Below are 27,070 nucleotides of genomic sequence, written 5' to 3' on the forward strand. Positions count from 1 at the left end.
TGTTACTCTTACTTGTTTTGCTAGTTTACTAAGTATATGAACATTTAAGTTCAATGAAAAGATTCTAAAGTTAGAAATTCCATATGTTTTTACAAACTGACGAGAACATTTTACTAGATAACAGAGAAACACCAAAAGACTTTTAGCAAGATAATTGTCATAGACTAATTATCCATTTCTTAAAGCCTGTTCAGTCAGTTTTTCAGTCAATACTTTGCATGGTAATTTTGGCCTGAGCACTCTCTTCTGCAGTCCTCTTACCACAAATAAATAGAAATAGAATCCCATATATTTGAAGTATATATTTATTTTATCTATGTTTGTCTTTCATGTGCAGTTCTGTCAAGGCCGCTGAACAATCTACAAAATATTACAAACGTTAAAAATTATAATTTGATACATCCTTGTGCACAGTTACGTTCTGCAAGGGTTTGCTTACTCTGCAACCTTCCTTCACTACAATTAAACATTCACAACTTTGTAGTTCTCTAGTCACACTACCAGCATTCTCTGAGCACCAAGAATCCATGCATGCTTTTTCTCAGCAATGCTGTCGAGATGAGCATACTAAATTTTCTTGATCCCCACAGCACTTTATTTTGAATACCAAAAAAAATCCTGAATTTATTTGCCATTCACTTCACACCTCATAATATTTAGGTCTACATTTAAACATATTTTTGGTTGGGGATATAGAGAACCTTGTGGGGTGATTAAGCAGGGTATAAATAAATATAATAAATAAATAGATGGGATCATTGAAATGACAATACTTTCACATACACAAGTATGTTACAATAGAAGCTCAAAAGCATTCATGGACTATTATGAAAACAGTCTTTGATGCAAGCATCATGTTTCCTGGTCATTATGATAGCATATGAATTTCTCTACACGTGTTAATAGTATGTATTCCAACCTCTGTGTGTTTCCTCTATCCGGTATATCAAACACTACTTGAATTGACAAAAGCAGACTTTTAATTAAGCTATTTGTTGGTTACAACATTGAAAGAAGGGACAAATGGAAAACTAAAAGGTTTTTTTGTGTGTGTCAGGAGCGACTTGAGAAATTCCAAGTCGCTTCTGGTGTGAGAGAATTGACCAGGGGACGCCCGGATGTTTTACCATCCTGTGGAAGGCTTCTCTCATGTCCCCACATGAGAAGCTAGAGCGGACAGAGAGGAGCTCACCCCGCTCCCCGGATCTGAACTGCTGACCTTTTGGTCAGCAGTCCTGCCGGCACAAGGGTTTAACCCATTGCGTCACTGGGGGATCCAACTAAAAGTTAAGTCTTAGAAGATTTTTCAGCTCCAGGAAATGTATTTAGGTGAAGGAAACAAAGTATTTTGCCCCTCTCATTTTCACTTTGATAGTATAAGAATAGAAGAGTCCAGATGGTGGCTTAGATGATTTAGTAAATCTTGCTACGAGGTGAAATTGTTCTGGCAGGTTGATACACCAGTTTGGAGAAGTAGGGCTGCTCTTTGTCACAAAGCAATCTGGTTTTTGCAGCACCAAATATGCTCATTTTCCTAGGCACGTTCTTCTATGTAGGGGAACATACTTCTCTGAAGTAAATTGGGCAAGATTCATTCAGTCAAAGGAATCAAAGTCCTTTCCTCCTCCAATACTACTGTTTCCTCCAAAGAAAATTATTGTTTCCATTTTCTTTGCTTTCAGCCCTTGTCTTACCATTTTGATCACTTTGCAAAGAACCTAATGTGCTTCCTCTGTTGGTCTGCTTAACCCAGAAGCCACTGCTTCTGGGTTAAGCAGTGGCTTCCCCTAAAATATTCTTAAGAGCTGGTCATAATCTCTGGGTGTTGCTACACCCATCAGCAGAGAAAGCAGCCATAAGAAAAGTAAGAAGCACATAATCATTCAAAATAAGAAATCAATTTACAAACGGAACTACTAGGTTATATCATTTCTAAAAGATGAAAACTCAAATTGGCAGATATGCAATATTATGAGCGCATGTAAAGCCTTCCACTGACTTGTTAGCTTGGGCATACTACTTTGGCAATCTAAATATTCTCTTACCTCTTTTTTCTGTGTTGGAAAGGTTTCAGGAGGCAGTGGAGACACAGAACTGAGAGCCCGCTGAAGTTGCTCCTCCAACTGACTTATACATTGTTCTTTTTCAAGTAGCTTATTCTGGAGAGATATTTGAGTTCGCTGGAACTGAATCTCACTTACTTTGAGTTTCTCAAAACTTACAGTCAATTCATTGTAAAGCTATTTAAACAGAAATATTTTAATGTCATTATGAACAAAGGTACAATTAATAAATACAGGCATAACTATTACAGTATAAAACATATCAGCAAAATAATTTAACTAATGATGAAAATTAGCTCATCCCTTGAAAATCCTATTTTGCCAGATTCCATTTGGAATAGATTTACTATAACTATACAACAAAGGTTGCAAATCAAAGTAAATACCTGTCCCACACATAAAGTAAGGTGAAATCCCATTATAACAACAAAAGATAAACATGAATCTTGCTCCCAGTCCCTTACTTTAGCATGATCTGACAAACCTTCACCACAGATTAATTCCAATATCTCAGCTGTGTTGTGAGCAAGCACACAGCAATACTGAGAGCTCACAGAGACAGAGAAGATATAGCAAAAATTGTATTTCATTATTGACACGTTTTTACTATGTGCATTCAAGTCATTTCTGGCTTATAGCAACCCTAAGATGGTTTTTCTAAGCAAGATTTATTGAGAGGAGGCTTATTTTGTCTCACTTTGAGGCTAAATGTGACCTGTCCAAAGTCACCGAATGGGTTGTCGAAGGCTTTCATGGCTGGAATCACTGGGTTGTTGTAGGTTTTTTCGGGCTGTATGGCCATGGTCTAGAGGCATTCTCTCCTGACGTTTCGCCTGCACTTTGGCAAGCATCCTCAGAGGTAGTGAGTCACTACCTCTGAGGATGCTTGCCAAAGTGCAGGCGAAACGTCAGGAAAGAATGCCTCTAGACCATGGCCATACAGCCCGAAAAAACCTACAACAACTCACCGAATGGGTTTCCACCATAAAGCAGGGATTTGAACCCTGGTCTCCAAAGTAATGGTCTAGCACTCAGACCACTAAACCATGTTGGCTCTCCATCAATATAGTTATTAGCATTAGCATAGAGAAATTAGACTCCACCTCCTCCTCTGCTTTATAGATGAATGGGGAATATCTAAGAACATAAAATGGATGTCCTGTCACCATCAGTTTGGTCCTAGAGACATGAATTAGTTTGATGGCACTTTCCAAAATGTCATTAGAAATCTTTCAAAGATATAGTTTTCAAAATCTAATTTTTATTAAGCATGAACTTAAACAGCTGTTAAAGAATATTTCCAACATATTTATGTTAAATAACCAACTGTCCTTAACTTTCCAATATACTTTTACACATACAATGATCCTGATGTTGTTCATGTTGGGTTATTAAAAAATAGCCTTCCTGTGCCACGCAAGTTCCTTCCTGTGCCACGCAAAAGTAATGGAAACCAGATAATAGACTTTACACTCTACTAACAAGCAAAAACTGTTATATTCCAAGGCTCCCTTGCATTAGTTTTCTGGCTGCAGGAGCTAGATAAGGACTTAGAATCATAGAGCTGGAAGAGACCTCATGGGCCATCCAATCCAACCCTCTGCCAAGAAGCAGGAAAATCATATTCAAATCACCCCTGATAGATGGCCATCCATCCTTGGTTTAAAAGCCTCCAAAGAAGAAGCTTCCACCTGACTTGTCAGCTTTTCCACAGGCAAATTCAGAGAGCATTGAGCCTATCAGTCAGTATGTTTCATGCTATATTGTCCACTATAGCAAGGTCAGTGATCTTTGTTACTGGTCAAATAGTCCATTTACTCAGTGTCATATTCCAAGCACTATATCCCAGCACACTATATGGGAAGTAATGCTTTTTGCATAGGCACTCAAGACTACTACAACACAGTCGGCATGGTATTTTAAAGACACTGTAGATTGTCTTGCACATGAGAATAGAACAGAAATTTGAAATAAATAAATAACACTGTTTTGACACAATTTTGGCATAGTTCTATACATGCTTGCTCACATATGATTAGAAGAAACATGTGACATATCTACTGCTAGACAGCATCAGTCCAGTTCTGCGAGTTAAGGAACTGAGGATTTTACAACTTTATCTCTACACACACATACTCTGTAAAACTTTTTTAAAAGGAGAAGTGCTAGCCTTGCTTTTTGACAAATGAGCTTTGCCTTTTATAATCAGGATTTCTTTATTCAGTGGCAGGTAAATGTGGACAAATAAATGAAACATTCGATCTGAAGGACCGGGGGATATGAGTTCTAAAAGCCATTTTAGTGTATTTATTGTGTTTTAATTCTGTTACTATTAAATTATTTTTTAACTTTCGTTTTGCACTTTTAAAACTTGTCTAGTGTGGATTGTTAGCTACCTTGAGTCTCGACAGGGAGAAAGAAACCTCATGGAGGTTAAGACTGCCCCAGGACGCCTGCTCTCAGTCCCACCATCTTCGCAGGCACGACTGGTGGGGATAAGAGACACGGCTTTCTCAGTGATGGCTTCTCGGCTGTGGAACTCCCTCCCTAGAGGGATTCGACTGGCTCCTTCCCTCCTGTTATTTCACAAACAAGTGAAAACTTGGCTTTGGGAGCAAACATTTGGCCCAGCATAACTATCTGTGTGATACAGTTGGAATTGATGCTAGATTGATGAAAATTATTATTTGATTATCTGGCTTTGGATCTATGCACAGTAGTTTACATATGTTGTTTAATGGTGTTTTAAATTGTTGTTTAATTGCTTTTAATTGTTTTTGTTTAGGCATGGAATAATGCCAACAATGTAAGCCACCCTGAGTCCCCTTCGGGGTGAGAAGGGTGGGATATAAATGTCATAAATAAATAAAGGTGAGGTATAAATAAAATTATTAATAATAGAATAATAATGATATGCAAACATTTTAATACTGTATTATAACATATTGAATCCTTAAGTGTATGATGAAATTCCACCCCTATGTAAATTCAAGAAGTACGGTGACTGAATCATCATATGAGTCAGTTATGCTTCATCTCCTAGACATAACTTTTTCCAATGCTTTTAAAGAACTATCTACACAAAGGTATAGTGAGAAAGGTGTCAAAAATCTCAAATGTCTTTGCAGATCACACTTGCTGCAATACTTCCAACCTGGAAAACCCTGTGGTTGACTTTGAGTTTCACAGTTATTTATGCCAGGGGTCTAGACAGCACTGATTCTCTTTACTTTGTGTTAGAAAGATTATGAAAACTTCCTGACATCTATTTTATATTGTATTTATAGCTCTTCTCAAAAAAAGAAAAGAAATTATTTTTTAAAAATGTATTCCAAGTATTTTACTGGTCCCAAACATACAAAGTGCTCCTGTAGCGTGCTGGTTTTAATGAGACTCAATAGACTTGTCCACACCTAAGACTCAAGGTGGTGAGGTTTAAATCAATACTAAGGATAATAAGAGAAGAAGAATTTCTTGGTCTCTAGACTGCCTTATCAGAGCACTCAGAAATTTACAGTTTAGAAGTTTTTTGTTTCAAAGCACAGCGCTTCCATTCACTGTCTAGCTATTTATTAATCAGTCTGATTGAACAGTTCATAAAGGAAGTCTATTTCCTTGGGTTGAGGTAACGCTCCCAAATAATATACAAAGTTTGAATGCTGGAACGTAACAATTCTGTACTATGGGAAAGAAAGCATTCAGAACACATAACATTGTGCACTAAGGAGCATAGTACTAAGCCTAATACATTTGAGTCTTATTTATTTCAATGCAATTTGTATCCACAGAATGACTGAGATCCAATGATGCATTACCATCTTCAATGAAAGCACACACTATTTTCTAGTAGACCATTATCCTCAAGAACCCTCTCTCTTCCACTAAAGCTGGAATTTTTATTTCCTCCAATATATTGTTTTGAAGTTAAAACTATTTGCGCACAAAGTCAGTGCCTCTCCTTGTTTCATCCTCATTTCACTGAGCAGAAGACCATTACAACTGGCTAGACAGGGATATTGGCTCCGAAACACAGCCACAATGACTTACGTTATTTCAATGTTGAAAAAGCACTACCTCCTCCTTAAGCAGTGCCACAAACCTGTTATGTGGACATGACTACGGCAGAAAGAGTCACAGTAGCAGAGCAGAACATCAGGTTTTATGAGAGAACAATCTCATTATTTAAGAAAAACACCACTAAATGTAAACCACTAATACTGATGCTATGGTCTGTCAAACCTCAGCAAGTAAAATTACACTAGTGGCACAGCCCATAGGTCAAGGGAAAGAGATAAATTAAACATGCATAAATGGAGTACTACTGCACTATATTTTACTTTCTGGAAAGAAAAATGCAAACCTATAAAGGGTGGAAAGTGCTACTGAAATTGTCGAAGGCTTTCATGGCCGAAATCACTGGGTTGTTGTAGGTTTTTCGGGCTGTATGGCCATGTTCTAGAAAAACCGACAACAACCCTGCTATTGAAATGTTTGCGTTGGCAGTGTTGTCAGTAGATACACAGTCAGAAACCCAGCTACTAACCAAGGTGCAACAATGACTTGCCCCAAGTAGTCAGTAGATATTGCAAGAAATGTATCCCTGCCAAGCACCATACTTATATGATATCAAATATACTTGGGGAAGGAAGGGACTGCATACTTTTTGATATGAAACTGTTTCCGCTGTGTGAGCATCTTCCTGAGTTCTCAGTACTTTTTGTGTGTCCATATTGAGAGCCTGAAGCTGCTGGATCAGCTCTGCCTGCTGTGCTGCATGTTCAGTGTTTTGCTTGTAGAGATTCTGCAACTCCTGCAACTCCTTCCTGTGCAAAGCAAGCAAGAAAAAAAAGAAACTTGAGAAAAAGAAATATGTAGAAATACTTGATTAAATAGTCATATTAGATATTTTGATTAAAGATCTCATTTTCATGTTTCCCTTTCCTTTTCCTTTTCTGAAGGATATCTGTAACTAAAACAATAGTATAAATGAAACCAACATTTTTTTTTCATTTCATTCAGTTAAATGTGTTTGAAAACAATATTACTGATAACACAAATTAAATCTTTGCTGTGTCTTTATGGCACCACTAAGCGTTCTCATTTCTGTATGTGAGATTTTTAAACATTTCCGAATATGCAATAGATATACTAATAACACGGATACTTTTTTTGCTTCCTAATAAAATATATAAAGGTAATTGGCAGTTCGTTTATATATATATTGTGATTTATTTTTATTTTTGCTTATTTATTTAAAACATTTATATTCTGCCCTTCTCACCCCGAAGGGGACTCAGGGTGGAGCACAGCATATATACAGGAAACATTCAATGCCGGGATAAGAATTCATGTGTGCATACATAAACATTAAAAACATTTAACTCAATATTAAAATACACAATTTACAACCATCTTGGTCATCTGGATCAAATCTAATTGGCCTGGTAATCTTTCCTATTGCTGTTTTATTGCCCTGTCCCGAAAGCTTGGTTCCACAGCCAAGTTTTTACCATCCTTCTGAAGGACAGGAGAGAGGGGGCAGAAGGCCCTGTCTCTCATCCCCACCAAATGCACCTGTGAAAATGGCGGGATGGAAAGCAGGGCCTCCCCGGAGGATCTTAATCTCCACGATGGTTCATAGGCGGAGATGCGTTTGGACAGGTAAATTGGGCCAGGGCCGTTTATGATTATTGATTATATATGATGTCTTGTCTTTTTGGTTTCTGCTTAGGTATGTATTGTGACTTGATTCTATTGTGAGCCGCCTCGAATCCTTGTGGAGAGGGGCGGAATATAAATAAAGATGATGATGATGATGATTATTATTATTATTACACTGATCATCAACAGTAAAACACAGCTTATATTCAAGTATATATAGTATATATATCAATTATTACTGTTCTTACAGTAGCCAAGGACATATTTCCTATGGGACACATTTCAGCTAACTCAATTGTTATTTCTAAACAGTAAAAAAGTACATCCCTACTTAGGAAAATAGGCACAAGAGGCTCACAGCCTTCCAAATCAACCACTTGTAGAACTGTCTGGTCAAAAGATTAAAGATTAACAGTCGAGGCTATTTTATCCTGCTTGTAATCGTTAAAAAAATAAAAGGTGCTGGTTTCAAGGTAGTAGCCCTACAAAATCCTGCCCATGGGGCTCTGGTCTGGAAAGCAGCTGAAGTAGCTGATCTTCTAGTAGAATAAGATATAATTAGTCCCGACAAAGGCATTCCAAACATTTTAAGGCAGAGGAAAATGTGGCCCTTAATCTACTTAGCTAGGGTGCATTTTGACACCCCAAACTCTACTGTAGTTGGCTAAAATGATAAGAAAAAGAAGAAACAGAAACAATCATTTTCATTCATTTTAAATAACTTTAACCTTCCCGTCCATCTTATGTCACTCTTAATCCAGTAGCCAAGATGGATTTCAGCAAAAAGATAGCATCACTTCTGCATGCAAGGTGGTGTTGGCCTTCAGAATGAAAGATCTGGCAACATGATGGTAGCCAGTATATCCACTAGTGGATCTTGCAGTCAGATAATATCTGGTTAGCTTTTGTTAGTGTATCACATTTCATAACCAGAGACATGTTAGCTCTTCAGATCACGAGTTTGCCCATGCATCCTAAGTGCCCTCCATGGAATTACTAAGAAAAGCAATACTAAGGAGGAAGGAAGAGAGCTCTTAAATACTACCTTTGAAACTTGATGTAGATTTAGTTATATGCATTTAGTTGATGCATCGGAAACCCTGGTATCCGGAGTGATACTCCAATGCTCAAATTACTACATTACTGAAATCACAAAATTGTAAATTTACAAGGAATATTTGAAAGACCAATTCTTAACCCAGATGAAAGGGAAGAAGTCTCAAAGTTTAACCTTATGAATTTTCCATTCCATTCTAAAACATAAATACGTAAAGAGATTCAGAATTCAATGCACGTTATCAAGAACATATCTCAAAATGGTGGTTCACGTGCATATTATCATTACCAATCAGCTTCCAATAAATCCTAGTTATCAAGGTGGCAGAAGCAAAAATATCTGATATTGATACAGAAAACTTCTGATAAAAGGTTATACACTACAGCAGGGGTCCCCAAACATTTTGAACAGAGGGCCGGGTCGCAGTCCCGCAAACTGTTGGGGGGCCAGATTATAATTTGAAAAAAAACATGAATGAATTCCTATGCACTCTGCACATATATTATTTGCAGTGCAACCCCTCCCCCCCCCCCCAAATCAAAAAACAAAGACCCACACTTCTATATAAATAAAAATGTAATGTTCGTTTGTGGGATTAACAGAACTCAAAAACCACTGGACGAATTGACACCAATTTTAGACACAAAACACCTAACAACCCAATGTATGTCCTTTACACAAAAAATGATTTTGTCATTTGGTAGTTGTAGTTGCTGGGATTTATAGTTCACCTACAATCAAAGAGTATTCTGAACCCCACCAACGATGGAATTGAACCAAACTTGGCACACATTTCTCCCACGACCAACTAAAAATAGTGGAAGGGTTTGGTGGGCAGTGTCCTTTGGTTTTGGAGTTGTTGTTCACCTACATTCAGAGATCATTGTGGACACAAACAATGATGGATCGGGATCAAACTTGGCACAAATACTCAATATGCCCAAATGTGAACACTGGTGGAGTTTGGGGGGAAATAGAATCTTAACATTTGGGAGTTGTAGTTGCTGGGATTTATAGTTCACCGACAATCAAAGAGCATTCTGAACCCCATCAATGGTGGAATTGAACCAAACATGGCACACAGTTCTCCCATGACCAACAGAAAATACTGGAAGGGTTTGGTGGGCAGTGTCCTTTGGTTTTGGAGTTGTAGTTTACCTGCCTCCTTGGAGACCAGAGCGGCCGGAGCAGAGGGTTCCTGCAAAGGCCGGAGCGGTGTCGGGTGGGCATGGCCAGCGGCGCCGGGTGGGCGTGGCCACCCGACGCCCACCCGGCGCCACTCCGGCCTTTGCAGGAACCCTCTGCTCTGGCCGCTCTGGTCTCCAAGGAGGCAGGTAAACTACAAAAGGCTTCTCCCTCCCACACGAGCAGAGCGGCCAGAGCAGAGAGTTCCCGCAATGAGCGGAGCGGCGCCGGGTGGCCGTGGCCAGGCCAGGCCAGGCCTCGCGGGCCGGAGAAATGCCCTCGGTGGGCCGCATACGGCCCGCGGGCTGTAGTTTGGGGACCCCTGCACTACAGCAACCAAACCAAGCTGCTGGGAAGAGGTAGGGGAAGGGGGTATGGGGAAAGCTGTAAGTGTTTAGGAAAGAATGGTGTAAACAAGATCGTGGTTCTGATTGGCATAAACAAGGATTTTTTCCATGTCCTTCCTCTTATTTCTTGGGAGTACTGAAGATCTGAGCAGTAGGCTGGAAAGCTGCCATGATTCTATTTTCAATGCACTTGGTGCTGCTTACATTGTTCCTCCTCATTGCTATAAGCAAAGTAGTATCAACTCATTGGGGGTGAGGAAGTGAGAACCTATGGACCACAAGGTCCCAAGGGCTTTGTTCTGTAAGGAGCATCTTTATGGGAAAAGGCCAAGTGTATATATTTGTTTTTTTTAGCTACCTTTCTCACAACAAGGGATTCAAAATGCTATACAGTGTTCCCTCGCTACTTCGCTTTTAGCAGATTCGCCAATTTGCGGTTTTTCAATAAATATTAATTTTAAATATATTTCTGTATTTTCACTGTTTCATGGTTTTTTGCCACTGCTCTCCAAGGCACTTTCCCTTCTCAATCCTCCCTCCCTCCCTCCAGCCTTGAAGGGCCTTTCCTTCCTTTCCTTCACTCTCTCTCTCTCTCTTCACTGGCAAAGGCGAGGAGATCTTGCTTCCTTTCCTTCCTTCCTTTGCAGCCTCCGCACTGACAGGGAGGCGGGTGGGAGAGCCATGGGGGGGGGGGGGGGCGGAGGAGGAGGAGGAAGAGGAGAAGGAAGAGAAGAGGAGGAGTACTCGGTAAAACAGAAACAGGGTTTATTTAAAGTTTATAAATACTTTAAACAGTGTATAACTACTAAAATAATGTATAAATATTAAAATAATATTAAAAAATATCATCCCTACTTTGCAGATTTTCACTTATTGCGGGTGGCCCTGGAACATAACACCTGTGATAAGCGAGGAAACACTGCATAACATGGCTAAAAGGATCAGTTCGGAATGCTCATGAAGATGTTCAGGATGTTAACCTAACTCTCCCATATTAAGTTTAGAAATACAAAGCATCTTTTAGGGATTTTACAGCACAACAAACAAACACTCTAAATTATAGTACATATTAGTTTATTGATTTTTAAATTCCACAAGACTTTTTTATATGGTGAATGGTCCATTTTTAAAAAAAATCTCAGCTGTAAAGTTCCATGGTGGTCAACCTGGTGACAACAGCAGATTTCTCACTGTGTGCACTCCAGTTTGGATAATATTCATAGTCTCATTCACTGTATGGTGGACATATGTGCAAACCAACAATTTCATGCCAGTTTTCTATGCTGTTAACTTGTTTGTTCTTTGCCTGAAACTGTGGTACCCACTGGAATCTTTACTGTCCTTTGATCTAATTGAACACATAACAGCTCCTAGTTAAAAATTGTGCAGCTAGTTCAATGATCTCCCAGTGAAATTATGATTTCACAAATCACAAATAAGACAGCTCTTTAAGCTCATATAGCTCACTCTTCCACAGACTAGTATCTGAACGCAGGTATTACAACAATGTATACTTACATGAAATAAATACTTCCCTAATGCAAATATCAATGTAAGCGAGATCAAAAACTAAGTACAGAATGATTGGCCTTTCTCCCTATTTCGGTAATTTGCTAGGCACTGGACTTGGGTAGAGACAGGATTTTCTATGGTGTGTATATATAGAAGGAGCGTTAGGTCAGGCAGCCGCTCTGTTCATTCCCACTGCAGCTGAAGTCAAAGCCTTCTCCTGCCGAGCAAACTTTCATAGAAAGCGCAGTCATTACATTGTAAGAAGAGGTAGAGCAGCCAAGCAGCAGGATACTGCAGTTGATCACAGGATACCTTTCAAAGTCTAGCAGCTTTAATGGAGCCTCGCAAAGGCTATAAAGAAAAAGACCTCAAAGCTCACAATTTCAAACTTCAGATACACAATTATCTATAAATTGTGAGGTTAATGCCCTATGAGTAAATGCCTAAACGACAAAGCTGAACAAAGAGACTGAACATAGGTGACTGATTTGCCAGTAAGTGGACAGTTGCTATTTCATCTAGTATGGTGCACCAATCAATTTTGTAAGTACTTAAACAGAGATGGCTCAAAGAAAACAGTATTTTGCAAATATAATCCAAACTAAAGAGATGTATTTATTCCAGTGTTGTACATGCAAACAAGGGTAATAAGAGAAGCCAAGCAGGATAATTATAAAGTTATGGCATTCCTCCCCTACTGAAGTAAAAAATTCCTATTGTCCAATACAGCCTACTACTGCACATAATTTCAAGAGCAGAAATCCTATAACAAATCTATTACTCCAGTTAGATGTCTTTTTATTTATTTTTTTGCCCCAGAGGACAAGAATCAAGATATCAAAATAGGCTAATGTCTTAACTCCAGTAATCCTAAAGAATTAATAATAAGGAATCTTAGATTTTGCATTTAAGCAACTGTCAGGAGGTATGTGAAATACCGACCTATGTCAGCAATAGTCATGTCCAAACTATACATCTCCAATCTACCATATGTGCTGCCTCCCTACTCCGGGTTATAGACAAAAAAAACCCATAGGTTTCAAAAATGTAACTATGTTTCACAGGCAGACAAAATTGTGTGATAAGTTTCTACTCAGGAACAACAATCCCCAGGAAAGTAGAGTGCTACCACATAAGGCATCCATGCAATGAAGGTGAAAGTCACTCAGGAAAAAAACATTTTGTTGACCACCTCAGGAGCTCTAGTGGATTGAGAGACAATATAGAAACGCTGTGCAGTTGAACCTCTCCATTTGTGGGTTTAAGAAATGCAAACTTTATTAACTATTCACAGATTTGATTAATATAATCTCTCTATGAATCTCTAGTTTTAGTGACTCTCTTATAACTATAAAAGTAGTTTAAATGTACTATCATACTGCAAAAGCAGTGGTACTATTCCACAATGAGTTACCAATGTAATTTAATGATAATCTTTGCTATCAGGTGGAAAGAGAATTAATCTATTATTTTAACTAGTTTCTTCCAAATTCTTCTATATTGGTAGAGGAATCTTTCTGTTACTGTACTCATGCCTCTTTGTTGCTCGCATCAACAATTGGGAGACTGGGCCAAAAGAGGGATGTATAATCTTTAGTCTTTTAGATATTTTAAAACATACATCCCACGAGCCCATACAATTGCCCATGCTGGCCTCGGACTTCTGGGAGCTGACGTGCAAAACATCTGGAAGGCCAACATTCCTCATAACTGGGTTAGACAGTGGAAGATATGTGGGTCCTCCTCTGATACATTAGAAGAATGTTACTTCTGTTAATGATTTGGGACAGGATACTTACCACTTTATTTCCTAACATCATTTTAATTGATAATAGTGCCAAAAACAAAACAAGTCAAACCAACTTCTGAAAATAATTTGTTTCACAGATTTTTTTGAGAAGCATCAAGACACAGAGCACCTTGGCAGTGTTGATTTGGGGAATATACTGATTTTGAGCATGACTGGGTTGCTTAATTATTTATCTTGAAGAGAATTTGCAGGCTAGTGCTGCAGCTTCTACAAGTGACTCTTGCACAGCATATCAAGATACACAACTAGGCTCACAAACCTTAACTCACATACACGTTTTCAATGTTTTGAATGTTGTGAAATGGATAAAACTGGATACAAAGAGATGTTGCACAAGTAGAGTATGACATCCCCTTGATTATCATTTCTTTTCTATGCACTACCATCCACCTTTTTTATCTTTACTAAGAATTAAATACTAATATTTCGTTAAAGCACATTTTTTCTCTTCTTTATTATGTTAGGAGTTTCAAATCCAAATGAATAATGTAAGCATCTGTTTGATTTAGTCTTGTAGGCAATATGTGACCCTTTAGAGTGTGATAGATACATTTTCCATCAGGCCTACCATAGGCAATTGTCTAAGATGATGGAAGCTGCAGTCCATCAGCATCTAAAGGTCACACACCATCCACTGTGCTCAGAACACCTTTGCATTGAACCAGTATAATGAGAGAAGGATGCTAGAAGGTGACTCTATGTGCCTGAACACATCCTGCCAGTTGCTAAGGTCTTCATCTTACAATACAGGATGAGAACAATGTGAGATGGTTTTGCTGATCTGAGTACTCCATCCTAATCATATAGATTTGGATCTGAACAATAAAAGATGGGCATGGATGCATAGAAGGTAAGTTACAAGCAAGGCACGCAGGGGATGCTGCTCAACATTACTGATCACTTCTCTAAAAACATTTGCATTGCTACTCAAAACACCACCGAAACAATAATTCTCTCTTTAAAGTGTTCTTTAAAGTTCTTTTAAACATGAAAGTAAAATGGGTTAATACATCAATTTTCAATATTTTTAACATGTTGTAACTGAGACGGGTTTTTTTGACATAATTATAGAAATCATCAAGCATACCATAGATGTCAAGTCTCATATATTTAGTTTCAAAGTTTTCATTTTACAAGCAGCCCATGTTTGAGGCTTATAATGGTGGAATCTTTAAGTGTCTTAAGAAAAGGTGGCTCGTATACCCCTTTATTTAATACTGTCCTCATGACTGCACTATCTCTTTCAGAGGTGAATATACAGGTGTAGTCAGCAAAGAAGAAAATTCTGCAGATCTCAGGCTAGATGACAGCACCTTCTCTGAAGTATTTACGCAGCAACAAAAACAGTTTCTCATCCAACTTTGTGACTAAACACTTTTGAAAAACATGGCAAGGGACTACATCCTCATTTTCCACCACTATTTACATATTGTTTTGGCATTTCTGCTGGAATGGTATAAGATCTCAGGTTTCTACACCCATGTAAGCTCCAGAGGAAGGAAGTCAAAAAACCATTCCGAGTATTCCTTGCATAGAGAAACCCTATGAAAGTCATGAGGTCTCCATAGCTCAACAAGCACACACACACACAGTAGCCAGATTAGGATTAGCAATACCACACATTGGTCATGTCTGTGTTTCACAAACCTCCCTAACTGCCTCACATTTCCCTCACATTTCAAACATACAGTTTTAATCCTGAACATGATTTGAAAAAAGCTCAGATAAAACCGAAATCACAATATTTCAAAGCAATGGTTTTCAAGATGTAGTCTGTGGACATGTGCAAAAATCTCTCCCTCCAGTCACTGTAATTTGTGACTAGCAGCATCATTCATGGACAGGAGACGGGCATGGTATCCGCCATTGCATAGCAATGCTGTCATCCCAGTATTGGATTCAGCGGTTGGCGATGCATGGAAGGAATTACTGCCAACAGAGCCAAGGACAAACTGTTTCCCAAGGATGGTCCTGATGCAGAGGCTGAGTGGGACAGGGAAAGTGAGCAGAGAGTGACACCAGCAGGAGAGGAGCCATCCTTCATAGAATTAAGTTTCTCAACATCAATTCTGATGACCGTGCCACCTGGAGCCCCAGCATTGCTGCCCAGTTTAATGCCAAAGGCAGGATCATCCTGCTCCAGAAGACAGAAATCAAATGCCAGAGCACCACCATTCTCATTATCCTGTAGCACAATGCCAAGGAATGCTGGTAGTTGAAGTCCAGAAATGTAACTTCCCCAGATTTGCTTTAGGGTCGAAAGCATTTACTTATTTCTTGTTTCTCTTGAAATTTGAACACTCTTGATGAGCACCTTAGAATAAATATCTGATGCACTGTAGGGTTTAAAATCTTGAGTTACGTCTTGGTGGTCCGTGACAATAAAAGATATTTAAAGGGGGTCTGCGGTAAAGAAAAGGTTAAGAACCACTATTTTAAAGCTTTAGCAAACTCCTCCTGACCTGTCAGACTTAACTCTAATTAAAAAGTGAAAGTTAGTCCTCAAACTTTTGTCAGTTTCAGGCATTTAGCCTCTCAAATTAATTGCTTATGTTACTAATCATATTGATGCTTTGTGACTTTCAGTGGAGACTGAGAACCCTCTGACCCAATGCTAATTAAAGATGTGTGTTTTTAAAAATAATGTCTCACAGAAGCCAAAAGGCACTACGATAGCCTATATGAACAACAGAAATCCTAAACAGTCTCTGTGATGTGAATGGCATTAGGATGGATTTTCTACCAGTTCAAAATTATTTGACCCATGACCATATTCATTATCACGAGAATGTTCACAAGCTCCTTGTAAAAATATAGCATACATACCTAGCTCTAGCCACATCTAAATCTTTTTCTGTTAATTCGGTTTGTTTAATACCCAGCTGAGATGCCAGATCATTGCATCGACCATTCAAGACTTCCATTTGTCCCCTCGCCTCAGTTAAATCAGATTCTAAATTCTGAAAAACATAAGCTATGCTATTAAAAAAACAAGAAATATGAAGGCCTGTAATTATAACAGCAGAATGACTAGCATTAGTATTAAGTTAAAAGAAATAAGAAAATAATACCTTCTTACTTTAAACCCAATAAAATGAATTCATTTGAAATTGAGGTTAATTTTTAAAAATATATAAATAGTAAAACAAAACTATTACAATTAAAGAATTTATCATATACTGCTTGGACAACTCAAACATAGGTACGGCGTCCTGTATCAGCGCATATGATAATTGTGCAGTTGTGTTTCTCGCATATGGGTTTGTAGCACCAATGGAATTGCAAATATATAATGCCATCATTCAGGAGTCTTGGGGGAAAGACTCAAGAATAGCACAGCAGTAGAAAGTGGTATCGTTATCTTTACATATACCTTGCTCTTTCCACAAAATTGGGACTCGAGACAGCTTACTATTTAATTAAGTACAAAATAGCTACAAATAGGCAACATTAAAGCAGAATGAAGCTAGTCACAATATTAGAACAAGTTAAAACATTTACTTTAAAAAGATCACAAACAGGTAGAAATAATACAGCACCTTCTAAAGCCGTTTCTTCTTTTTTTAAAACAGTTTTTAAGGGTTATTACAATAAAAATGTCTTTGTCTACCAATGGAAGGGCAGCAAAGAGGGGAAGATAGTACCAGAGCCTAGGGCAAGCCATGGAGAAGACCTTATCTTATTTCCACCCAGTTGTGGTTATGATGGTGGTGGGACGGAGAGAAGGGCTTATTTTGATGATTTCAGGACCCAGCTAGGCTACTGTTGGCAGATACAGTCCTGCAGATAGCCTGGACTGAAGCCTCATAGGCCTTTATCCATCATAATCATCACCCTGGGTTATTTATTTATTTATTTATTTATTATTTACTTCATTTGTATACCGCTCTCTCTCAGCCCGTAGACGACTCAGAGCAGTTTACAACCAAATCAGTATACAAAGTGCACAACATTAGCATTTAAAACAGTAATCACGGCAACTACATCAATATAACAATACATCAATATAACATCAATACATCCATATAACGTGGGTTATGCCCGAGGACAGCCTGACACCTATCATAGCACGGAAGTATAAGGTACGGGTACCCAACCACAGTTAACACGCTGTCTGCAGCACTTTGTACTAATTGAAGTGTCTGAACACTCTTCAAGGGCTGCCTCATGTAGAACATATTACAGTAATCCAAATGGGATGTTGCAAAGGCATGAACCAACATGGCCAGATCATGCATCTCAACCAATGAGGAAAGCTTACTTGAGTCTTGAAGAATACCCAAACTTCAAATTTCAAAGGGAAGTGCACAACCTGAATCCCTAGCCCCTGATCTGTCTTTTCACTGACCAGGACCACCTTCATTTTATCTAAATTAAGCTTTAAATTATTTGTCCTTCTATAAATGCCAGAGACTGGTTTAGAATGAATGCAGCATCCCTGAAGATTAGTAGAAAGAAGAAATAGATGTTATCTGCATACTGGTGATATCAAAGTCCAGACATTGGGACAGCATCATGTAGATTTTGAATAACATGGGAAATAGAACAGAGCCCTGAGGGATTCTACAGGTCAATGGACAATGATCCAAACAGAATTTCCACTACCCTGACTTTGGGGCTTGTCCCTCCGGGAAGGATGAAACACTTGTAAACAGCGCCTCTAGCCACTCTTATAATAACCAAAGGGAAGGCTACAATTTGTTACATCTTTTAAAATTAGATTTTTTGTTAGATAAAATTGATAAATATGTATCTCTTAGAATATTGATACAAACAGGTAAAAATGATCGCCCTCTAAATCCATTTCTTCCAAAACCTTCAGTTTTAAAAGCCTATTACAATAAAAATGCCATTGTCTACCAATGGAAGGGCAGCAAGAGGAGAAGAGAGTACCAGAGACTAGGGGAAGCCGTGGAGAAGGCATCTTCTCACCTCTGCAGGAGTCTATTGTATACAATGCAGCTGTGGACAAGTCTACATAGGGACCATCAAACGCAGCACCCAAACACGAATTAAAGAACATGAAAGGCACTGCAGACTACTTCAACCACAGAAGTCAGCATAGCAGAGCACCTGATGAACCAACCTGGACACAGCACATTATTTGAGAACACAGAAATGCTGGACCACTCTAACAACTACCATGTCAGGCTACACGGAGAAGCCTCTGAAATCCACAAGCATGTGGATAATTGCAACAGAAAGGAAGAAGCTATGTAAATGAACAAAATCTGGCTACCAGTATTAAAAATACACTCTAAAATCATAACAGTAAAGAACAACACTCAAAAGCAGGGGAACTCCAGACAAGAAACTATCAGGGACAGCTAATCATCTCTCAACAAAGGATTCCCCCCAGCAGTAAGAAGCCAGACCTTGAAACTGCTAGGCCATTAAATGCTAATCAAGGTGGCCAATTGAAACATTCACACCTACCTCCAACAGGCCATCCACAGATATATAAACCCAACTTTCCTAGTTTCCAACAGACCTCACAACCTCTGGGGATGACTGCTATAGATGCAGGTGAAATGTCAAGAGAGAATGTCTCTGGAACATGGCCATACAGCCTGAAAAGCCTTTTAAAAACCCAATATTGATATATCTTATCAATGGTTTCCCATTGCATAATGCTTTAGCAACACATTTGCAGTGGAAAAACAAAAAATTAAATAAAGAAGTTGTATGACACAATAGCTGATGTATCTACAGATGTTTAGTTTGCACACAATCAACTAGAATGTTATTAAGTCAGAACAATCTGGATCTTAAATAACCCTAAATACAACACAGAAAAATAAACCAGTGACATATTCCTATCAGCATGCAGACAGTAAGATCTATATGTATGTGGCACACTAATAAAATGGCAAAGAGGCAAAAAAAATCTTTAATTAATGCTGCAAGTATTTTAAGTAATTTTATATCAGGTCAGAGCAATTCATCATCAATGGAATCTTCTAAAGAATAATAGGAAAGGTATTACGAAGTTTAGGCATAATTACAACATGCTGTGTTAGTGGCAACAACATAATATAATGAAACAAAACATTTCTATGAAAAATTAGCTGGGAATAAGTCTCATTGATCTCTGTAGAACATGCTTCCAAAAGCGGTCTGGCAAGCAGCTATGGGAAACAGAGAGCTTAACTGGATGGACCCCAGGGTCGGCTCCAGCAAGGGTCTTCTTATTTCCTTATGCACAGGATTTTTCTGCCAATTGCAGCAGGTTGGGAGGAGGGGGGAATCCTGGAGTGACAGGAGTCTTTCCAGATATTTTTCTTAAAAAATACATGTTTATATTTGAATGAAATATCTTTTATTATTTAATGATTACATTTTAGGGTGGCTATTTGAAGTCAGTTTCCTGCTTTGCAACATCAATTTTTAAAAAGCTTTGGGTCTTAAGTGAAGGAATGTAAATGAATGTCAGTCCCCATTGGTAGTTATGAATATATAACTTGTTATTTAAAGAAAATAACATGTAGCATAAAGCCTGTGAGAAGCTGGTTCTGAAATCATATCCAGGAGCCTCGTCCTGCTCATACCTTTATTTTTGCATCGATGCCAGATTTTTCTATTCTCCATTGTGCCTCCCGCTTCCTCAGTTTCTCCAGGTCATTTAGCAGGTCAGCATAGCGTGTACTTAATCCCTCATTTTCCTCCTCCAGATTTTTTATAACCAGTCTGCTTTGCTCATCCTTTCTCAGTGCACACTCCTTAGTGTCCTGTAGAACAGTACCACAAGGGCCGATAAACAAAAACAAAAAGAAGGGGGAGAAGGGAAAAAAAGAAAAGTGGGAACTAATCAGCAAATATAAACTGTGCAGTTTTACCCTCACAGCAGCTTCTTCTATATTTGATAGCCAAGGTCACCTGTGTACTTTTATTGGCCTCTTTCATGCAGGTGGAAGGGTCATATTTTTTAGCTGGATGACAGCTTTGATGAGTACACATTTGCAAAGAGCCCATTAATTGATCAAGCTGCCTTTGATGCTGTCCCCAGCTATTTTTGAGACCCACACAGACATATCCTCCCAGACCTCGGCTTTATCAATTAATAATGCCAGTCCCATCAGAATCTAATTACACGAAGCCACATCTTCACACTCCTACTTTCTTTGCTCCATTTCCATCATTAACTATTTATCGGAAAGTTATAAAGCATGGGTTCTCTACTTTAAAGCATCTTTCTCTGAATTTTGTGCGTGAGCGAAAACTGGAAGGTACAGTCAAGGGCCTAAGGCTATATTTCCTCTGAGCTTGTCACTTTCCATGCCACAAAGACGGATGCACCTCAAAGAGCTACTTCAAAGCTGTGGCCATCCCAGTGCTATGTACAAGTCAATATACCTTAAGTTCCTGGATTTTATCTTTAAATTTCTGTTGTAAGATGTGGAGCTCACTCTTCAAGGCACCATTTTCCTCATCCACCGACATTTTTCTCTGAACCAGGTTGTTTATCTCTTCTTGCTGTCCACATGTTTGCTAAGATTGTTCAAAAGGGAAAAAAACCCACATCGAGACAACTTCAAATAATATGAAGATTTCATTTTCCATGTAACAAATTGATTTAGTTATACCTTGACCTCCAATGTTTCTGTAGTATTTTGATGAGGCCATCTGTTTTATCATTATGTAACAAATCAATAAATAATGCAAATATATTATTACATTCCTGATGCTATAAAATATATCCCTACCTTCACTGGGTAAAATTTTAAATTAGCATAAAATTGAATATTTCATATATATTTTTACTTCAATGATGGAGGAAGTAGTGAAGGTCAAGGGCAAACATCAAACAATACAGAGCCAGGCACAGGAAGAGCTGTGGTTACAAAGTCTGATCCAAAATCTTCCCTAATCCATCCAGATCAAGGGGTAGATTGTGTGAATACAGACACTTAGATTCTCTTTATTGTCCAATAAATTGTCTCTTAATTGCTCAACCTCTGCACACATAAACTCATGTTGATCACCAGCATATAGACAAAGTTTCAAAATAATAATGTCATATGAGTTTGAATTCATTAAGCCCAGGTTGCAAAAAAGATAACTTTGAAAAAAATATCCCATAAAAATAACATAATGAAAAATTAGTGGCATTGAATTTACCTAAGTTTACAATGATAAACACTGTCTTGTGAAGTTAACAATATTAGCTTGTTTTAGATGTCTTCACTTGCAAAAGACAGTTTGCATCATCTTACAGATTAATAAACACAATCTTTTTCCTACTCCTTGGTCTTCATATCCGCTCCCCCTTCTTCTACATTATCACTAACTAACCATTTGTGTCACCACACAACCATTTCAAATCTTCATTAGATAGACAAATACTAATTATTAGTGGTTATGACAGTGGTAGATACAGTTCTGCCTTACAGTTGCCACAGGCTATGGAATGAAAAGAGAAAAATGTCATGTCTTATAGAAGTGGAAAGAAAAGAATCCTATGAGCTTTGATAGACTTTCAGAAAATATGTACATTTCTTAAATTTCCAAACAAACCATAATATCTGTGTCAGAAAACTAGTCCTTACACGATGATTTCAGACAAAATATGATACCAACAGAAGATGATCGAGAACTTTCTAGAAGAAATCACTTTCTAGAAGTTTTTTCTAGGACCAATGTTTTAGGGTTATCAGATATATTTATTAAAATAATTTATTTATTGTTTTCACATAAAGCATAAACTCAACCCAAAGGCCCTACAAAACACTATAATCTTTGTGACCTGCTGCCATTTTGGGTATGGAGTCATCTTGAGCTTCCTTGAGAGTTCCCTCAAGAAACAACACTAAGCACTGAAGAGACCCAACTGTCACAGTAAGCAGTAGTAATAGTGGTAGATAGTTTGAGTGACTTAATGTCCTCCTCCAACATCTACCTATCTTGATCCCTCTGTAATATAAACTGATACTCTTAAGGATGTTTCTCTACGTCTTCTCTTCACATCCTGTCCATTCTCTGCTCTTCTCTACAGTGCAGCTAGATTAGATTAGTACCCTGAATAACTTTCCTATCAGAATATAAAGATATTCTGAGAAGATTTCAGCAAAGGTCTATAACTGACTTTTTAGCTTGATAAAGACCTATCTTGCTGTAAGGAGGTAATGACAATTCCCTTTATTCACCTGGCCAGTACAGGCAATCCCCATGTTATGAACAAGATAGTTTATATAGGTTTGTTCTTAAATTGAATTTTTTTGTAAGTCAGAACAGAGACTTTTTTAACTGTAACTCCGATTTCACCTCACTTTCTGTCCGTGATAATTGGATTTTGAAAAAACCTGGCTTGTGGGATCAAGGATTGGTGATAACTTCTGCTGAGATCTCATGATAACTCTTTCAGGAGTAAAATTCCCTTCCAGGGGATATATTTATCTCACTTCCTGTTGTCTTGCCACTATTCTTAACTATGAGTCATTTGTAAGTTGGATGTTTGTAATTCGGGGACTGTCTGTACTTCTTCCAAGCATTTTTTTCAGGTGGGAAGGGCAAGGGTCTAGTGAACATTAGCGTAACCTTCTACTTTCCAAAAATCCCACCTACATTCCCAGACTGTGCAAATTTAAAGGCATCCAAAATAACTGGGTAGATGGAGGTCACAATGTCATCCACTGGATATGTACCAACTACAGTATTCAAGCCACAAGAGACACAAGCAATTTTGTTTTCAAAATATGGTACAAAATTAGTTATAGTAGGCTTCTGAATGGCCTCAATGGTCTTCTTTTCTGATATCTCATTCTACAGAAAACTGAAACCTTCTTGTTTAGGTATGTATTTTATCAGATAAATAGGATTTGTGTATTATATGTATTGTGATGCAGAACGAAACATGCTCACCATAAAACAAAATCCAAAATCTGAACTACACACTGTGGTGATATCTTTTATTAGGGCAACCAGCAAGCATTAAAGACATCATGCTAACTTCCAAGGTCCACTGGCTTCACACAAAGATGATAAAAATCCTGCAGATGCAGGTCTGAATTTTGCCTCCTTGAGAGATTACAGAAAGAGGGTCTATGCAGACATCTAAAATAGGATAGTTCAGGCCTCACACTATTTCAAATGGTTATAAGCTGTCTTTGGACAAAGAGGGTTAAACTGTTTAAACAATAACATTGTTTTCACATATACCGTTGTCTAGTGCTCTTTTCCAAATGACAAAAACATTATGTGGCATCCTTACGGATATACTCAATCCTTACTAGACAGACTTTCTCTCCTTAAATTTTTATTTGATTTTTAAATTTATTTTGCATTTTAGAAAATTTAGAATATTTCAGCCTTATTTCTTAGTTCTAATAACTCTCTAATTTCCTACCCACCCTTTTGATTCTAATCCTGGAAGTATTCTCAAACCGAATTCACTATTAGGGGGAATAGTAATAAATAAGCCCGATATCTTAACAAATAAAAATGTGTGTGCTGCTTTAGAATAGTCAACTCACAGTCCCTACTTTGTGGATACCTGTTTAAGCTTATCAAAATCATATTGCACTTCTTACAGTTTCATTTTTTAAGATTAATAACTTGATAAGTTGAACTGACTCTTTGCTTGATGAACTATTCCCATTTTACCTCTAGCATTTTACTGAGGTTCCATCTTTGAGAAAATAAAGGAGTTAGTATTGCAGTAATATCTTCTGCATTTTGATTTTTAATTTAATCAAGGTGTAAAAATTGAATGAATAAATAGGCTAGGTAACAGTCAAGAACAAAATGTATTAATGTTAATTAATGCTTGAAGCTAGAGTTATGTTTCTTTCAATTGGACCTATTAAAAGGGGCTTTAGTATAGATTTGCACAGCAAGGCAAAGATTTTCAAGTGGAGATAATGAGGCAGCTAGTACTATTTTAACCCCTCTGGAGTATAATTGGTTGATAAGGTTTTGAAAGATTACAAGGTCTAGGACAAAAAGATTAGTTTAAGTCGTTTCAGATCAAAACTGAAAGCTAATTAAATAACAGTGATATAAAAGAGAAGGTAAAGGTTTAGTGTACTTATGTTCATCCTTAATTTTTACCTATTGAGAAAAAACGTATTGTTTCTAAACATTTATTTGACTACTATTGCACAGATCACAGAAGAGGAACAAGAAATCACTAAAGCCACCAATGCAAGATGCATAGACAGAATACATCCTGCCAAGGTATTGGGGACTGTTTGGAATAAGATGACTAGAAGTTTGATCCTGAATGTCCCCAATACGGTCCTGGAGTGATAGCAGCACACTGCTATTTAGATACGTTTCATCTTGTGCAACGAAAGGACATGAATATTTCTCACAGTACTGAGGTTTGTAATGTGCTTGTGGATTATTGCCTGTTTTATTGTTAAAATGTGCCAACTTGGTATCTATCTGGATCACTACTAGTCAATGCCTTTCTAAGGAGCATGTAAATACTATTTTTCTCAAGTACAAACAAATTACAACTTTTGTTTTTCACAAACACCTAAATCTCATAATTGTGAACAATCCAAGAATCATTGATTTGAAAGGGGTCTCTAGGCCATCAAGTCTAGAATCATGCATCTATTATCATGTTCTATTTTTCAGTAAAATATTGAAAAAGGCAATGACCTCACTATCTTGTTTTGCATTATATGGATTATGTGGACCTATTCAAAATATATTTATGGCTTGGCTTCTTACAGTAACATACTTGGTGGCTCTGATAGATAATGAATCTTGGGTTATGTAGGAATTCACTCCTGTCCAAGAGTCTTCAAACTCTTAGCATCCTTCTGATTTGTCAAGCTAGCGGAGGATTGGAGGTGCTGTGATACGATGTATTTGTCCCTTCTTGGATCAAAATAATGATGCCAAGAGACTTCTCTAACATGGCTGTTTTTGGGGCCCGTGTTTTTTTTTAATCTATAGGAAACCAGAATGAGAATTCATTAAGAGTTCAGTTGCAAAATCGCCTTTACATTACTCTTCGGTTGTGTCCATCTACTTATTGTAGAAAAGGTATCAACATTTCTCTAACAAGAATTTGGAGGGGTTTGTGGTGGGTGACAGCAAACAAGCTCAGGGTTAACCTAATAAAATGAAGGAACTGTAGTAAGAGAAATCTACTAATTGGGTGGAAAGACATGACTGGACATGTTTGAACTCTTCTTGAAAGATCCCACTAGAGACGTTGGGTTGTGAGAAGTGGCTCCTCAAATCCATGCTATTATGTTACTGGAAGTACTGCTTCTACCTGTATTACATCCACTTGGCATCAAAGCTTGCTTCCACAAGGTTGCTTCCTACAGTCTACCTCCTCCAAGACTCTAATCTAAACACCTGATATTTTCCATTGGCAGTCCTATGAAGCATCCTCCCACAGGATGTGTGCTTGGCCTCTCTTTTGTCACTTTTAGACAGGCCTGACAAATGTCCGTGCTGATACAGATTGAGATATTCTATGCTGCAATCTGATTGAAATGTTTTAATGTGTTTTATATTATTGAATTATCTGAACAAACTAGAATTATTTCTAAAACAGAATTAACAAGATGGAATATTGAACTTAATCAAGGACAACTAAATTATCCTTATTCAGCTGCAAAGTTCACTAAGTAGCTTTCAATAAATTACTCTTGAGTAACCGAATTTCTGATATATTTGAATATGAAATAGGATCAGCTATACATATCCTCTCTTCAGAGAAAAACTGTATAGAAGCATAGCAGAAATATGTTGAACAAGAAATATTCTAATTTTGAATAAAAATTAAATCCATTACTGATGTGTATAGACACCAAAGCATAAAACTGTGTCTGACAAGTCTGATAATATTCCAAAATTCTCCCAGCTGTAATTAAACCTATATGGTTTCTATCTTGTTTATGGACTGGTTCATACAAGGATGCATTATATGGCATGGAACTGGGCCTTGAGGTATGGTATTCAATTAACCAGCAATTTTGATAATGTGGGCAAACAGGATTGGAAAGATTCACATATCTGGATGCCCCCCTTCCACAAGATGCAAGGTAAGGGTTGACATAGCTCACTTCAACTTCCCACCAGAAAAATATCCCAGAAATTCCAGAACCATAGCAAAATGACCTTAACACTTTGGGAGAAATTAAGAACTTGTCCAATACATTTTAATCTACATTATTATAAAGGCAATTTGCTGTTTTTAGGATATGAAATATATTAGGTATAAGTTGGTTTGATCCTAACATTGCTACATTTGCATATATTAAAAGCACTGTTTGTGGACACAATAGTTTTAAATTTTCTAACAGATTTTACTTTTCAATTTTTTTATTATTTTATTGCACATCGAACCAAAACCTAATACATTCACATTTTAAACCAGTTTTAAAGATTACACTGGTCTTAAAGAAGGACAAATGCCTAAACATAGCCACGCTAAAACTGTGAAAGCTTAGGGCACGAAATGCTGGTGGAG

At 37.7% G+C, this 27,070-nt stretch overlaps 1 protein-coding gene across 3 annotated transcripts in view; it reads right to left on the reverse strand.

The window, feature by feature from the left end:
• Positions 1-27,070, reverse strand: part of CNTLN (centlein) — a 218,735-nt gene that overhangs the window by 144,913 nt on the left and 46,752 nt on the right. For all 3 annotated transcript variants that reach the window (XM_060762424.2, XM_067464370.1, XM_067464369.1), the window contains exons 4-8: positions 20,989-21,123; positions 20,184-20,363; positions 16,462-16,595; positions 6,724-6,886; positions 2,046-2,240 (exon numbers count right to left, since the gene is read on the reverse strand). In XM_060762424.2, the coding sequence (XP_060618407.2) occupies positions 2,046-2,240; positions 6,724-6,886; positions 16,462-16,595; positions 20,184-20,363; positions 20,989-21,123 (807 nt within the window). The remainder of the gene's footprint in view (positions 1-2,045; positions 2,241-6,723; positions 6,887-16,461; positions 16,596-20,183; positions 20,364-20,988; positions 21,124-27,070) is intronic.

This window comes from Anolis sagrei, chromosome 2, assembly GCF_037176765.1.
Source record: "Anolis sagrei isolate rAnoSag1 chromosome 2, rAnoSag1.mat, whole genome shotgun sequence".
NCBI classification, from domain to species: Eukaryota; Metazoa; Chordata; class Lepidosauria; order Squamata; family Dactyloidae; genus Anolis; species Anolis sagrei.